Source organism: Dermochelys coriacea, chromosome 4 (genome assembly GCF_009764565.3).
Source record: "Dermochelys coriacea isolate rDerCor1 chromosome 4, rDerCor1.pri.v4, whole genome shotgun sequence".
Lineage (NCBI taxonomy): Eukaryota > Metazoa > Chordata > Testudines > Dermochelyidae > Dermochelys > Dermochelys coriacea.
This window is the reverse complement of record NC_050071.1, coordinates 10,574,104-10,587,592: the sequence shown is the minus strand read 5'-3', so window position 1 is coordinate 10,587,592 and position 13,489 is coordinate 10,574,104. Positions and strand designations below refer to the sequence as shown.

At 46.9% G+C, this 13,489-nt stretch overlaps 2 protein-coding genes across 6 annotated transcripts in view; both read right to left on the bottom strand.

Moving 5' to 3' along the window:
* The window catches only part of GTF2E2 (general transcription factor IIE subunit 2), a 57,996-nt gene extending 54,325 nt beyond the window's left edge, over window positions 1-3,671 (bottom strand). Inside the window, exon 1 of the mRNA XM_038399888.2 lies at window positions 3,489-3,671. The gene's annotated coding sequence lies outside the window, so the exon portion shown is untranslated. The remainder of the gene's footprint in view (window positions 1-3,488) is intronic.
* Window positions 3,672-5,381: 1,710 nt separating this feature from the next.
* Window positions 5,382-13,489, bottom strand: part of WRN (WRN RecQ like helicase) — a 116,157-nt gene continuing 108,049 nt past the window's right edge. For all 5 annotated transcript variants that reach the window (XM_038399879.2, XM_043513045.1, XM_038399882.2 and 2 more), the window contains 3 exons: window positions 12,624-12,716; window positions 11,864-12,013; window positions 5,382-7,401 (listed from right to left, as the gene is read on the bottom strand). In XM_038399879.2, the coding sequence (XP_038255807.1) occupies window positions 7,285-7,401; window positions 11,864-12,013; window positions 12,624-12,716 (360 nt within the window). In that variant the 3' untranslated portion in view covers window positions 5,382-7,284. The remainder of the gene's footprint in view (window positions 7,402-11,863; window positions 12,014-12,623; window positions 12,717-13,489) is intronic.

The window sequence follows — 13,489 nt, the reverse complement described above, 5'->3', positions numbered from 1 at the left end:
GGCTCGCGGTCCCCTAGGGAGCTCCAGACCCCTGGTTGAGAACCACTGTTATACAGGAGATCAGACTCAATGATCACAATGGCCCTTCCGGCCTTGGAAGCTACGAAGCACCTGAACAAAGTATTTGTGAGATGAGGTTTTTTGAAGTCTTTATATGTTCTTGTTCATATGTAAGAAACTGTAAAAACTGCAAATGTAATCTTATCCTACTGGTGTCTACTAGTTTTGTGGTGTTGTTTAGGTATTAACGACAGTATAGGCAAGCTTCCTACAGTGTATATCTATGCCATCCTGTGGGATTGATAGGCCCTAAATGAGTCAATTTGCCAGCTTCCATGCACATATTATAAAAATCTGCATGGATTCCAGCACAGTTTCTAAGACTTGCTCCAGGCAGTGCAGACACACTGAGTACAAGAGGGTCACTGTCTTTCAAAGAAAATGCCCTAAACAAAGGACATTCTCAAACATTATTAGCTACATATCAATAAAAAAGAAAAAACTTTAGCAGAAAGGTCATTCAAAAAGCCTGAAAACTAGGAAATTCAAAATAAAGATTAGGATTAAAAATGTAATACACCCAAGTAAGGAGGATAAAAATAAATTATTTAAAAAATTACAAGAATGTTATTATATTTTTTAAATTTAAATTAATTACAGGTTTATTTTTTTAAAATAAACCTATGTAAAATACATTTGAAACTGACAATCTATGTTAAGGCATAAACTTATTACAATCATTTAAATTAAATATAAAAAAATAATATTAAACAGCAAATGTTTTAAAGAAAGTCAAACCACTGAACTGGTGGAAGACACAGGCTAAGCACCTGGACCCAGAATTTGCTGAAGTGCTGAACCAGCTTTTGACAGCAGTAGCCTCTGGTGCAGGTACAAAAAGAATATTTCTTCATTTCAGTTTATTCAACTAGTTCAGTTCAATGACTAGTTCATTCAAAGTTAATCAATCAAATGGGAGTTGAAAAGGTATGACAGCTTGTTTTCCTCTCCAAATCTATGAATAAAAACTAGGCACGAGAGGATGAGATCTACTAGTCCTAAAATCTCTAAGGACATGGTGATCAGAACCAATCCGTTCAATGCCTTCACTACAAATAACACGTCCTTTGTTTAATATATTAATTAGTTTTAAATACAAAGCATGTTTTGATAAACTTTGATAAAAAAAAATTCTTATGAATTCAGCACTTGATAGTTTCTTTTTAACAAAATAGTTTAAAATGCTGTTTCAATTTAATGCACTTTAATTTAATTTGAATTTCCAAATAGAGGTTGACACAAATCACAAATAAAAAATTAATCAATCATTCACCATTTTCTAACCATCAAAAATGTAAAAATTAAAAATCTGAATAAATGTAAATGTAAAGCTATATAATTGCTTAAATGTAAATAGCTACACCATATCCTCCTGATTAGCAAAAAGCACCACCAAATCTAGCGTAAAGGGGAAATTAACTTTTCTTCAGGAAAATAACTAAACAGTACAAATGGAAAGGACAATTAAAATTGATGATTTACATCAAGGTTTCCTGCTTACTGATTTAAATCGTTATTAAAGTTGGTAATTTGAATTGCTTTGCTCTGCTCCTAAGTAAGCTCTTTGGGGCACGGACTGTTTTTTCTTCTGTTTGTATAGCATCTAGCACAACAGGATCCTGGTCCATGACTAGGGCTCCTAAGCACTATGGGAATACAAATAATAAATAGCAGTAAATAAAATAAACTCGAAAGCCTAAGTCTCACTGACTTTAGGAAGCAAAATCCACCCACTGTGCATGTACCACTTACACACTCGTAGAATGTTTTTCAATTTGTCTTCTCTTAACGAGAAAATAGTTTACAACCAAAGACAGGTGCAGTCCATGCGACGGTCCCATTATAGGACCTTTACAACAGGCAAAGGATATTTGACAACTATATTAGCAACTTACTATCTACAAGTTGCTTGGACTGCTTGTGGATGCATAGACTGTGGTCTGGGAGAGGGGTGGGGGGGTGTCCCCTGGCCTTCTTGAAATGTATAGATGGGAAATGTTACTAGATACCCCAGTTGCAGTCTAAATCACAAAGCCCGCTACAGGGCTCAAGATGCTAATGAGATGAAATATCATCACATAAGTGCCCTGACCTTACGCTAGAGGTTACACAGGATGGATAGGGATAAAAACACTGAATACATGTGGGGACGCCCTTCACTCCGTGCTTCATACTTTCCAGTACTCATGGATATTTACAATGGACACCATCAGTTTAATCGCTTGTCGGAATTTTTTTTTATTTTGTTTTTACTACTGTTACACTCAATTAATGGAAAGAGAAGATTATTTTTCTTCACTTTATTTTGCTGAGTTTGTTTACTCTGTGCATTGGCAAGGCTAAGTACCTAGTCCATCTGTCAGGTCCCCCTGGAGCACATGGTGGTGTGTCATGTAGGACAAGGAACAAGAAATATGTTTAAAATCAAAGCCACCACAACAGTAAGAAGGCCATGGACTGGGTGAGGGCCTTGGGTAGAAACCACACACGACTGTTGACTGAGATGACATTAGAGTCATAGGTGCTGGAATTAAGAGTGTGGGGTGTGCTGCACCACCCCCTGGCTTGAAGTGGTTTCCATTACAGACAGGGTTTACAGTTTAGTTCATTAGCTCTCAGCACTCCCATTATAAAAATTACTCCAGCAGCCCTGGTTTGAGTGACACTTGGCAATAAGCAGCAAACCCATGAGCCCTGCAGTCTTTTGCGGTTAGAGCAGCAGAGACATGGCCACAGCAACAGGTTCACTGAGAACTTTCCTGTGGGCCCCATCCACTCATTTGCAACTATGCTGGGACCGGTTCTGCACAACAGCAGGACCCACGCAGTGATGTCTGTGAGTAGGGGGGAAGAGAGGGAGCCCCCTTGGGCCCATGCAGCTGTTGGAGGAGATGGGGAAGGAAGGGGTCCCCTTGGGAACATACAGCTGTGGGGAGCGGGAAGGACTTTGCTGGCCCACTCACCTCTGTGTAAAGGGCGGGGGGGTGGAGAGAGAGATCCACTGTGGGCCACACAGCTCTGTGGGGAGGAGGGAAGAGGCAGAATCCAGCCCCCGAACCATGGAACTGGGGAGGAGGGAGAGAGGGGAAATCCACCCCTGCCCACTTGGCCAACGGAGCTCTACAGGAGGAACAGACATGGCTCCCCCCCCCCCGGCCCGTGCAGCTCGGGGGGGGGGGGAGGACAGACACGGCTCCCCCCCCCCGGCCCGTGCAGCTCGGGGGGAGGACAGACACGGCTCCCCCCCCCGGCCCGTGCAGCTCGGGGGGGGGGAGGACAGACACGGCTCCCCCCCCCCGGCCCGTGCAGCTCGGGGGGAGGAGGACAGACACGGCTCCCCCCCGGCCCGTGCCGCTCGCGGGGGGGGGGTGCCCTCGCGTTCCCTGGCTGCCCCGCTCCAACCGCCCCGCTCGCGCCCGAGCACTCACCCGCGAGCGAGGCCGCCCGGAGGCGCGGAGCGGGAGCGGGAGCGGGGGCGGGGCGGCAGCGGAGCGCAGGAAGGGACGCGGCAGGCTCCGGTGGCGGCGGCGGTCCGATTGGCCCCGCTCCTCCCGTCATGCCCCGCGCGGCCGTCGGCGAAACAGGCGCCGCCCGCGCGCTGACGCCCCGCTCGGCCCCGGCCCGGGGTCCCCCCCCCCCGGGTCGCTTCGTGCTCGCTCCCCGGCCCAGCTAGCGTGTCCTGGCTTTATAGACAGCCCCCCATATCCGGGGCTTTCCCTTACAGAGGCGCCTGCTCCCCCCCCCCCCCGCCGCACAGGGGCCCGGGGCAGGCCGATCGCCGTGGGGCGGGGGCGGGGGCGGGGGGATGTTCGTGAGAGGCAGGGGGGTCGCATGCCGCTGCCCCCCCCCCCATTTCTGTGCGCCCGGAGCTGCGGGGCTGATGGAGGGTGGCAAGGATGCCGCCGCCTGGGTGCCGGGGAGCCGGCGTGGATTCCCCCCTGGTTTCTGTACAACGGCGGGCGCCTGCGGGGGGGCAGGGGGAAGGAAGGGGGCTTGGCTGGCGGAGGGGAGGCTGCAGGGGGAAAGGCAAAGAGGCAGTGGGGAAGGGGGGCGGGGTAGCAGGCGCCTGGCATATGGCCTCCCCTCGGTGGCAGCCGCAGCTGGGGCTCAGCCCTTAAACAGGCTCGTTGCACCTGCACCCCCAGCCCACTGAGCCTCAACGAGCGGCACCCTGCCCTCCACCCAACCCCCACACACACACCTAGACCCCCCCTCTGCTGAGCTCCCCCCCACACACACCTAGACCCCCCCCTCTGCTGAGGCCCAGCCACCTTCACCTGGGCCCTCCTACAGACCTCCCCACTGAGCCCACCCGCACCCAGATTGACCCCCACTGGACTCTCTCCCCCCACACCTGGATCCCCCCCCCTCCACAGGTGGATGCTGCTGGGCTAAGCCTGCCTGCCCACACCTGATGCGACTGGTATGGAGGGGCAGGGACCAGGAGTGTTTCTAGAGCAAGCCCAACTCTTGCAATATGTCAGGGTTAGGTGCAACCTCACCACCAAATCCCCAGCCTGGGGGCGCTGCAAGGTGATCCGCTACCTCCGTGCGCCCCGTGGCCTGTGCTCCCCCACTGCCATGCTGCAGCCTCTGCCTTTATTTATTGACAAATAAAACTGTCAGAATTTTAAAATCTGTGCAGAATTTCTAATTTTTTGGTGCGGAATGCCCTCAGGAGTAACTATGGGAGACATTATGCTGTGGAAGTTCCTTGAGTCACATGCATTAGTGAACTAGAGCACACAGACTAAGGATGATGAAGGTTGACCCTCGGGGAGTGGCTCATACTTTCTCTTCACTATTGTAATTAGAATTATCACAATTTTTTCACACTTTTCTGCTGCAGAAGTGAAGAGGAGCTGGTGTGTCAGGAAGCTCAGATGCACAAAAGAATGCTGCTCCTTGTTCATTCTACTATGAGAGGCCTTTACCAGATAACATGATGTCCCTCATTTCCATTTTGGTTTATTAGGCTGACATACTCCTCCCCCAGAACAGCATGGTACTGTATTGTTCCTTTGGGTTAAGTTTTGCTTTGCCTAATGCTATGAAACATTTTCCTGTATCTTATACCGTGTCTAGTGGGTAACTAACTTAGTGCTGTGTATGCTGGCTGATTTTGACATTACATTTCAAAATCAGAATTTTTAACTTTTATTGGATCCCTAATTCAAAAAAATCCAACCCACATTATCCATGCGTTTTAAAAATTGAAATTTCATCTCATAGAACTAATGCTTGGAATTACAAACAAGTCTGATTTCTCAAAAAAGGTAAATGAACAGGATTACAGAAAGAAAGCAACAATAAACTATATATATTGTAAGTACCTTTATGCAGCATTTTATTGTAAAAAATACACCACAGTGCAAGTACAAAGTGCATAATGGCAATTTTAAAGGTATTTATCACATTTTACCATATATATAATTTTTCTAAATTCAATAGTAATATAGTGAGTTCCATACAGTACATCTTAAATCAGATATATTGCACAGTATTATCAGATCAAAGCAGATTTAACGTTAGTAGATGCAGAATGCTGAGCTGACATGTATTAGCAGCAAGGTAACACATTCATTGTGTGGCACTGAACCATCTGCAAGATCCCCCATATTCTACATTCTTCCATGCCTACTATCCTTTTAAATAAAAAAAAAAAAAAAAGCACTGTAAAAACTCAGCACCTGCATAATAAACTCAATGCCAACTGATGAGACTAAGGTTTTGAAGATGTTCATGGAGAAAGTAAATGCACAACAACAAGCAGCTGAGATGGCCTGGAAAGAACTTCACAGAAGTTGCCCAAATTTTCACATTTAGATGGTAATAAATGGCATCTACTAATATAGCATTTCTCAAACTGATCCCCAAGGGTACTCCAGGGGATCCACAGGCCCTGCTGATCAACTCCTCCCCATCCAGAGGTGCAGCAGGATTAAGGCAGGCTCCCTGCCTGCCCTGGCTCCGTGCTGCTCCCGGAAGTGGCCAGCACATCCCTGCAGCCCCTGGCCATATCTGTTGGCTCTCCTAACTCACTAGTCCAGCTGGACAATACAACTGGAACCACAGATGGTTCCTTTATTGAGGGTGAAATGTCCCGTTTCTCAGCCACTAAAGCCTCTGCCAGGCGTCCTAGGGCACTCAGGGGAGGCGTGGAGCAGAGTTTGGGGCGTTTGGTCAATCCAGTCAGGCTGGATGCACTAGATAAAGCAGCCGACCACTCCCGTTTACGCTAAGACGGCAATCCAGTTGGAGCTGGTTTAAGCAGTGTGACAGGGGCAGGAGTCTCCACATACTGCCTCCACCCTGAGTGCCAACTCTGCAGCTCCCATTGCCCAGGAACTGCAGCCAATGGGAGCTGTGGGGGCGGGAGCTGTGGAGACAGCACCTGTGGGTAGAGGCAGCACCCAAAGACTCCTGCCCCCACTCCGCCCACCTAAGCGCTGCTGCCAGCGAAATGTGCTGGTCGCTTTTGGGAGCCGCCCGCAGTAAGCGCCACCGGCCAGAGTCCACACCCAAACACCCTGGACCCCTGCCCCAGCCCAGACCCCACACCCAAACTCCCTGACAAATCCCGCACCCCCTTCTGCACCCCACTCCTGCCCCAGTCTGGTGAAAGTGAGTGAGGGTGTGGGAGAGCAAGTGATGGGGGGGGATGGAGTGAACGGGAGGCAGGAAGAGGTGGCGGGGGTGAGGCCTTGGGGGAAGGAGTGGAGTTGGGGCATGGCCTGGGGCTGAGTGGGGAGGCTTGTGAGGTCCCCAAAATTTTAAATCAAAATGAGGGTCCTCGGATTGCTTAAGTTTGAGAACCGCTGCACTAATATATAATAAACTGACAGTAAAAATCTTGGGAAATTTAATCCTAATAGTGAAAGTAGCAAACAGCCTCTATAAACAATGTTAATATGACCTAATTTAACCCTTGGGTCAGTTCTTTATGTACTTGAATTCAAGATCTTGCTGCTTGATGTGGGTACTTCCCACACACTGACAAGTCCAAGAACTGAGGGGCTCTAGTTCCAGCCCAAGCTCAGTAATGATTTCAACTGTGAACAAATGAACATGTACTTCAGAAGCTAGTTGTCCTGGAAACTAAAAATAAACCATCTGTAATGTAGTGTTTGCAACTCAATTCTGAATGACAGTGGAGCCAGAATGCTTATGTATATGCTCTCTCTGAGCTTCTTTAAAAAGAGAAAGTTGTTGATATTTCCAAGTTCAACCAAAAAGACCTTTTTTTGCTCGCACTTTGGATTTCTTGCTAGTAGTAATGGAAGAATCTGTTCCCGCTGAAGGTCCAAACCATTCTGGTAACTTCCTCTTTGCAGGCTGAGTCTGGAAGGAGATAAGTATAACATATTATTAAGGCTGCGAGTCTGGCACAGAAGTCATGGATTCTGTGACTTTGTGACCTCTGCAGCGACTGTTGCTGGCTCAGGGGCTGCCCAAGCCAGGCGCCCCTGGGCCAGCAGCAGCAGTTTGGGTGTGTGGGAGAGGACTCAGGACGAGGGGGTTGGGGAGTGCAGGGGGGTGCTTACCTCAGGGTGGGGGACTCCCCAGTTCCCACTGGCATGGCCACCCTGCAGCTCCTAGGCGGCGGAGGGGTCTCTGCGCTGCACCCGCAGGTCCCACCCCTGCAGCTCCCATTTGCTGTGGTTCCCGGCCAATAGGAGCAGCGGAGCCCCCTGCCCTGGCCTCTGCCTCCGCCTCCGCCGCCTAAGAGCTGCAGGGATGCAGAGCCGGGTAGAAAGCCCCTGCCAGCCCCGCCAATCCTCCCCACCTCCCAGCAGGGGTCCCAGGCCCCCTCCAGAGCACCCACAGCCCTCCGCTGCCAAGTTTTAGTCACGGCGGGTATTTTTAATACAAGTCATGGACAGGTCACGGGCCCATGAATTTCTGTTTACGGCCTGTGACCTGTCCATGAGTTTTACTAAAAAAACCCATGACTAAAACATAGCCTCACATATAATACATAGTGCTACGGTAACAATATGGACTATTCCACACCTCAACTGAACAATAAAAATCATGCTCATCCAGAGAAATGCAAATATGTGTTATCTTACTGTAAGGTTCAAAACACTCTTTATGAGGAAAAGGTGCATGTTTTTAAAACAACTCCAGTGAACATGAAGTACCAGTTCACCAACAGAGCAACAGCAGGAGCCAGGGCTCGGAACGGGCGGGTACATGCCAGTATAGCATACCAGCTATTAGGCTGTTCTTCAGAATCTCAGATTTTGTTTAAAAAAAAAAGCAGTCTCTAGCTATTATGACCGCAAAGAAAACTCAAAAATATGAATTAGTGTAACTGATGCAGCAACATCTATGAGAGTCTTCAGAGAGCCTGGAACAATCCTCCTGCCCAACTCAGCTCAATGAGGATTTCAGGCAGAGGTCCAGGGATGATGATTTAAATGCTGACATTAACTATTTCTCTTTTGTAACGGTGTGTAACAAAGGGGAGGGAGGGTTACAGATCTGTGCCATTTACTGTGAGTGACAGCTCCTTTTGGTGTCATGAGAGACATTTCTCCCCTCAAACCCAAGGAGCCTGGCAGAGCCATAAGCATGTATACACCCCACCAAAGAGTAGCCAAGCCCAAGAGAGGAGTCAAAAGTTGCACAAACTACAGTGAGCACATCTCATTTTGGTGATTCATGGGCAGGTCTTGTTTTGTGAGCCGAGTTAGGATGAGTGCTGCCACCCCATCCCCCGCTCCCACCCCCCACCAGTTTGACCCTGTCCACTAAGAGCAAGGAGAAGCTGGGTAATTTTTGGTTGTTGCAGTGTATCAGCTTGAGAAGGAAGCAATGGCTTCTGCAGGTTAGGAAAGACCCAAGTCATCAGAATGTGGGGTAAACCAGGCTTGCTGCCTGGATGCAGCATGCACGGACCTGGCTCTTGAGTGGTATAATCATATCAGTGCTCCTCACCATGCACTGGCTACTAATAAAATTCTGGGTACATTTCAGGGTCTCTCTCTTCTTCAAAGCCCTGAAAGAGCTACAGCCCAATTATTGCAGGGACCATATCTCTCCATCCCCTGTCTATCCTGCTATGGTGAAATGGGAGAGCCCAGGTTTCATCATGTGACAGCTGGACATTTAAGCAAACATTCCACCATTACAGCATACAGTTTCCACAAGTCAGGCAGAGTCACCTTCAGATTGTAGGGGGGAGGCTCTCCCTCACCCCCCCCATGGGATGGGCAGAGCCCTCTTCCCAAATTCCCCTGCCCCCAAACAGCCTGGGCAAGAACTTCCTTTCCTTCCAACCCTCCTTCCCCCAAGCAACTTAGGCAGGGACTCGCCTACCCTATCCAGAGTGCCCAGTCAGGGAATCCTCTCTCCAAGACCTCAAGTAGCTCACCTAGAGATCCTCTCCCTCCACAACCTCCTCAGCACCCCACAAGAAGCTGGACAAGAACCCAACAACCAACTTCCCACAGACCCAACAAAAGGATGCATCCTCTCAGCCCCATACTAGTCAGGGCAGGGGCCCACTACTCAATTCTGCCCCACAGACTTGACAGTGACCTTCTCCACAAACCATCCTCACCCACACAGCTGGCTCTCAGTTTACTGAATGCTGACCCCAGCGACTCCCCAGGGGGAGCGAGCTGGAACTCTAGTCACCCTTTATGAGATTTTAAAGCCTTCTCCCAAATGTGTAGCACAGGAATGGGTAAGATGGGCCATTCTCCACCCATTGTCTACATCAGCTCTAAAGCTGCTACACCCCCTGCCAGACACAGTGCTTCAACATCTACATTACTCTACATGTCCCAAGCACTGTACAAACCTCACTGGCCATCAGCTACACAGGCTATATCCCCATTTACCAATGGAGAAACAGAATTAAAGCCATGTACCCTAGGCTACCACTAGCTAACACCAATGTCAAGGTGTTAAACTGTGTCTACAGTAGGTGCCACACAGCATTTGCAGGCATATCAGCGACTGTGAGTTACCCTATTTAAAAAAGTACGTTTTTCCTAGTGGGAACAGACTCGCTGGAGGAACGTGGATAAGAAGAGAGGAGCTCTTCACTCTTAACCCCTGTGTTCACTCTAGACCAGTGTTTCTCAACCTTTTTGACACTAAGGACCAGTTTGCTGGCTTACTAAACTGCATCAGGGAGCTCTCAGGGACCAGCACCCATCTATTGTCGTTGAGAAACACTGCTCCAGATCACACTCCCTCTCAAGGTGCTGACACTGCACCATGAAGATAGGCACAGTATAAGATGGGGTGAAACACTGAAGAACTCTAAGTGTGGCTTGGATAAGGACAGAAAGTCTCCAGTGTGAGTGGGATTGGATAAGACCAAGAAAATACATTTGCTGTAGTTGTTAATTCTGGATTCTAAAGAACCTCATCCAAGCCTTATTTTGGGCAGGGAGTGGGAACTGTGATCCAAAATCCAGGCTACTAAGTGATTCAATGTTGGATCCAGATAGGGTTGGGCTGTCTTCCTGCTTGCAAAGTAAGATGATTTCTGATTGGCAGGATTAACAGCTATTCCTTTGCTAATGAGAACAGGCTGGAACTGAAACAGCCATGCCCAAAGCAGCCCCACCAGCATGTTATTAGAGGCACCATAGTGCTTCTTTTAGGAGAGGCCAAAAAGAAAAGAATGATACACATGAAGAAAAGCAAAAAGGTCTTAGGTGTATTGGGATCTGCATGCTTCCCTATCAAGCTACGAGCCAAGACTTGAAACCCAGTATGCTCCCTGCTTTAGAAGATCAGGGTCTTATAAGATCTTTTATGAGATTCTAGATTGTGGCAGAGTATTACTGTATATAAATTGATGGAGTCTGGCATCTTTAAAGGCAGAGAGGGAGACTCCTGATGGTCAAAAATAAAATTTACATTTAAATTTCTATGGAGGTTAACACTGAGAATTGTAACAAGTTCAATACAAACAAGACACTAGCATGGCTGGTGAAGGTGGGATGGGTAGGTGAGCCTCCTACTCAGTGAGATCGGTCCCACTGAAGTGACTTGACTTTCACTAAATTCTGCTTTCACAATAATTGTAAATAATCAGTGGCTGATAATACTTGGTACACTGTTTTTAAGCTGGAAGCTCTTTGGGGCAGGAACCATTATATATTTGTACAGCACCTAGCACAATGGGACCCAACCTGGCTGAAGCCTTTAGGTCCTACTGCAGTATAAAAGTTAAACAACATTAATTACTACAGATCCGACTTTAACAGCACATTCTGACAAAAAGGATAGGGTATTTTAATGTATATAGAAACTGAATTAAGATATGCAACCAGTAGTCCTAAATGGTGAGAGAAGGTACTAACTATGGTAAGTGATATTTTACAAGTCTGTTTGGTTTGTTAGCCTCAGGGTAGATTATTTCTAACACGCAAGATCTTATAGACCTCTATACATGGTATTAGTGAGACTGATACTGGATACGTTGTACAATCTTGGTGTTCACATTTTAAAAGGATGTTGAAAAATTGGAGAAAGTGTAGAAAGGAGCCACAAAAATGATTTGAAGTAAATGGCTTACAGTGAGAGACTTGAAGAGCTTAATCTGTCTAGTCTGAGAGAGACAAGCTTGATTACAGAGCATAATTACTACACAGGAGAAAAAAATAGTAAGTTGTATGGGTCTGTCTACATAGCAAAGAAAAACCTTCCGCTGGCCCAGGCCAGCCGACTCAAGCACACGGAGCTCAGGCTCGCGGGGCACAGGAAGACTTCTGGGCTGGGGCCCGAGCTCTAGGACCCTGCGAGGCATAACTAAGATTATGGATCAGAGAGCTACCTTTGATTGGGAGTCACTGAACAGTTCCTCTTCATCAGGATCCAAGGGAGGCTGATTCCAGGAGGCTAAATGAAGGGAGGTTTGATGGCTTGGTACATCTCGTTCTGCATTCGGGGGCTGTTTGTCATCCATCTTGCTGCTCTTTACAACCTTCCCATTTTAGAAGAATAAAACATGGCCTGTTAAAGCAAACTTTCCACTTACCGCATTAAGATTCAAAATCCAAACAATTAATACTTCATACATGGAAAGTTCTTTATTTTGAAAATAAGCTTACATTATAGTAAGGGAGGATATATAGTGCCTTCTACTTAATTAGGCCACTAATTCATTTACATCTTTTTCATCCCATCAGAACTTCAGGAAATGGAGCACTTATTTCAGATGCAAGGTGCTGAAACTTGTATTTCAACAGCCTTGTTGGTAGATCTGAGAAACATTAGGCACTGTATCCCACAGCAGTTTTGGAGCCTTTAAATATTTGGTGGCAACACAAAACTGCTTACTGCTCAGAGGTGTACTTTCCAGCAAAAGGGTTAGTTAATATATAGAGATGGACTGATATGTTTCTGTCCACTAAGGCTTTTGTACAGCACCTATCACCCTATTATTTAAGTGCTGGGAAATTTCAGCCCAAAACAAAGTTGTTCAGAAAGACATGAATAAATAAACATCAAAAATAAGGCATTGGAATAGATTACCCATCTCACTTGCTACCAGCAAAACTATCACGTGTTATAATATAAAGACACAAATTTACCCAAGGTGAAGAATCCATATGTGGATGATCTTGTTTTGATCCTTCCCTGGACACAAACTTGTATGTGTGTGTGGTTGGTTTCTTTGAATTCGCCTTTAAAAGCAACAACAAATGTGAGATTGGTACTAGCGGGGCACGGGGTTACTACAACTAACATCTCTTTCAAAGGCACTGAACTCGGTCCTAGCTCACAAATGAACAGGAGCTCAGTTCTCTCATCTTAGTCCCCATACATTCATTGTTAAAATACTATGGTAAATTTATTGTGACTGTTCAAATGCACCATGCCAATAACTTTCCATCACTGGATCTGCTATATCAGTTACAAACAGAAGTACATTTATGCAGAAATCGAAGTCTTTAGTCTGGCATGGAGGCAACTTCAGAAAATAAGGGCAGCCTCAGAAGGGAAGCAGGAAGGAAGGCAGTAAACCAGCGGGGCTAAGTGGCAAGACTCCAGAGGTTACTTGAGACAAAAGGATACACTTCTGGAAATTGAGACAGAGCCCTGGCAAAGCCAGTAAAATGGATTGAGAGCTTAGGAACGTTAAGATGAAATCCCCAGTAAGAGGCTAGTAAAGAAACTCTGCAGTAGTCAGGGGGTGACAGGCAAAGTATTGTCATGGATCAAAAACTGGCTAAGAGACAAGAAACGAAAAGTAGGAATAAATGGTGAAAGTTCATCAGCAAAAGGTTAAGAGTGGGAACCTGAAGGTTCCATATTGGATCCCATGTTACTTAATATATGTATTAATTATTTAGAAAAGGTGCAAGCAGGAAGGTGGCAAAGTTAGCGGACAATAAAATTTTTTTAAGTTGATGACTGGAGCAAAACTCATGTTTTTTCAGCACAACCTGGAAAACGT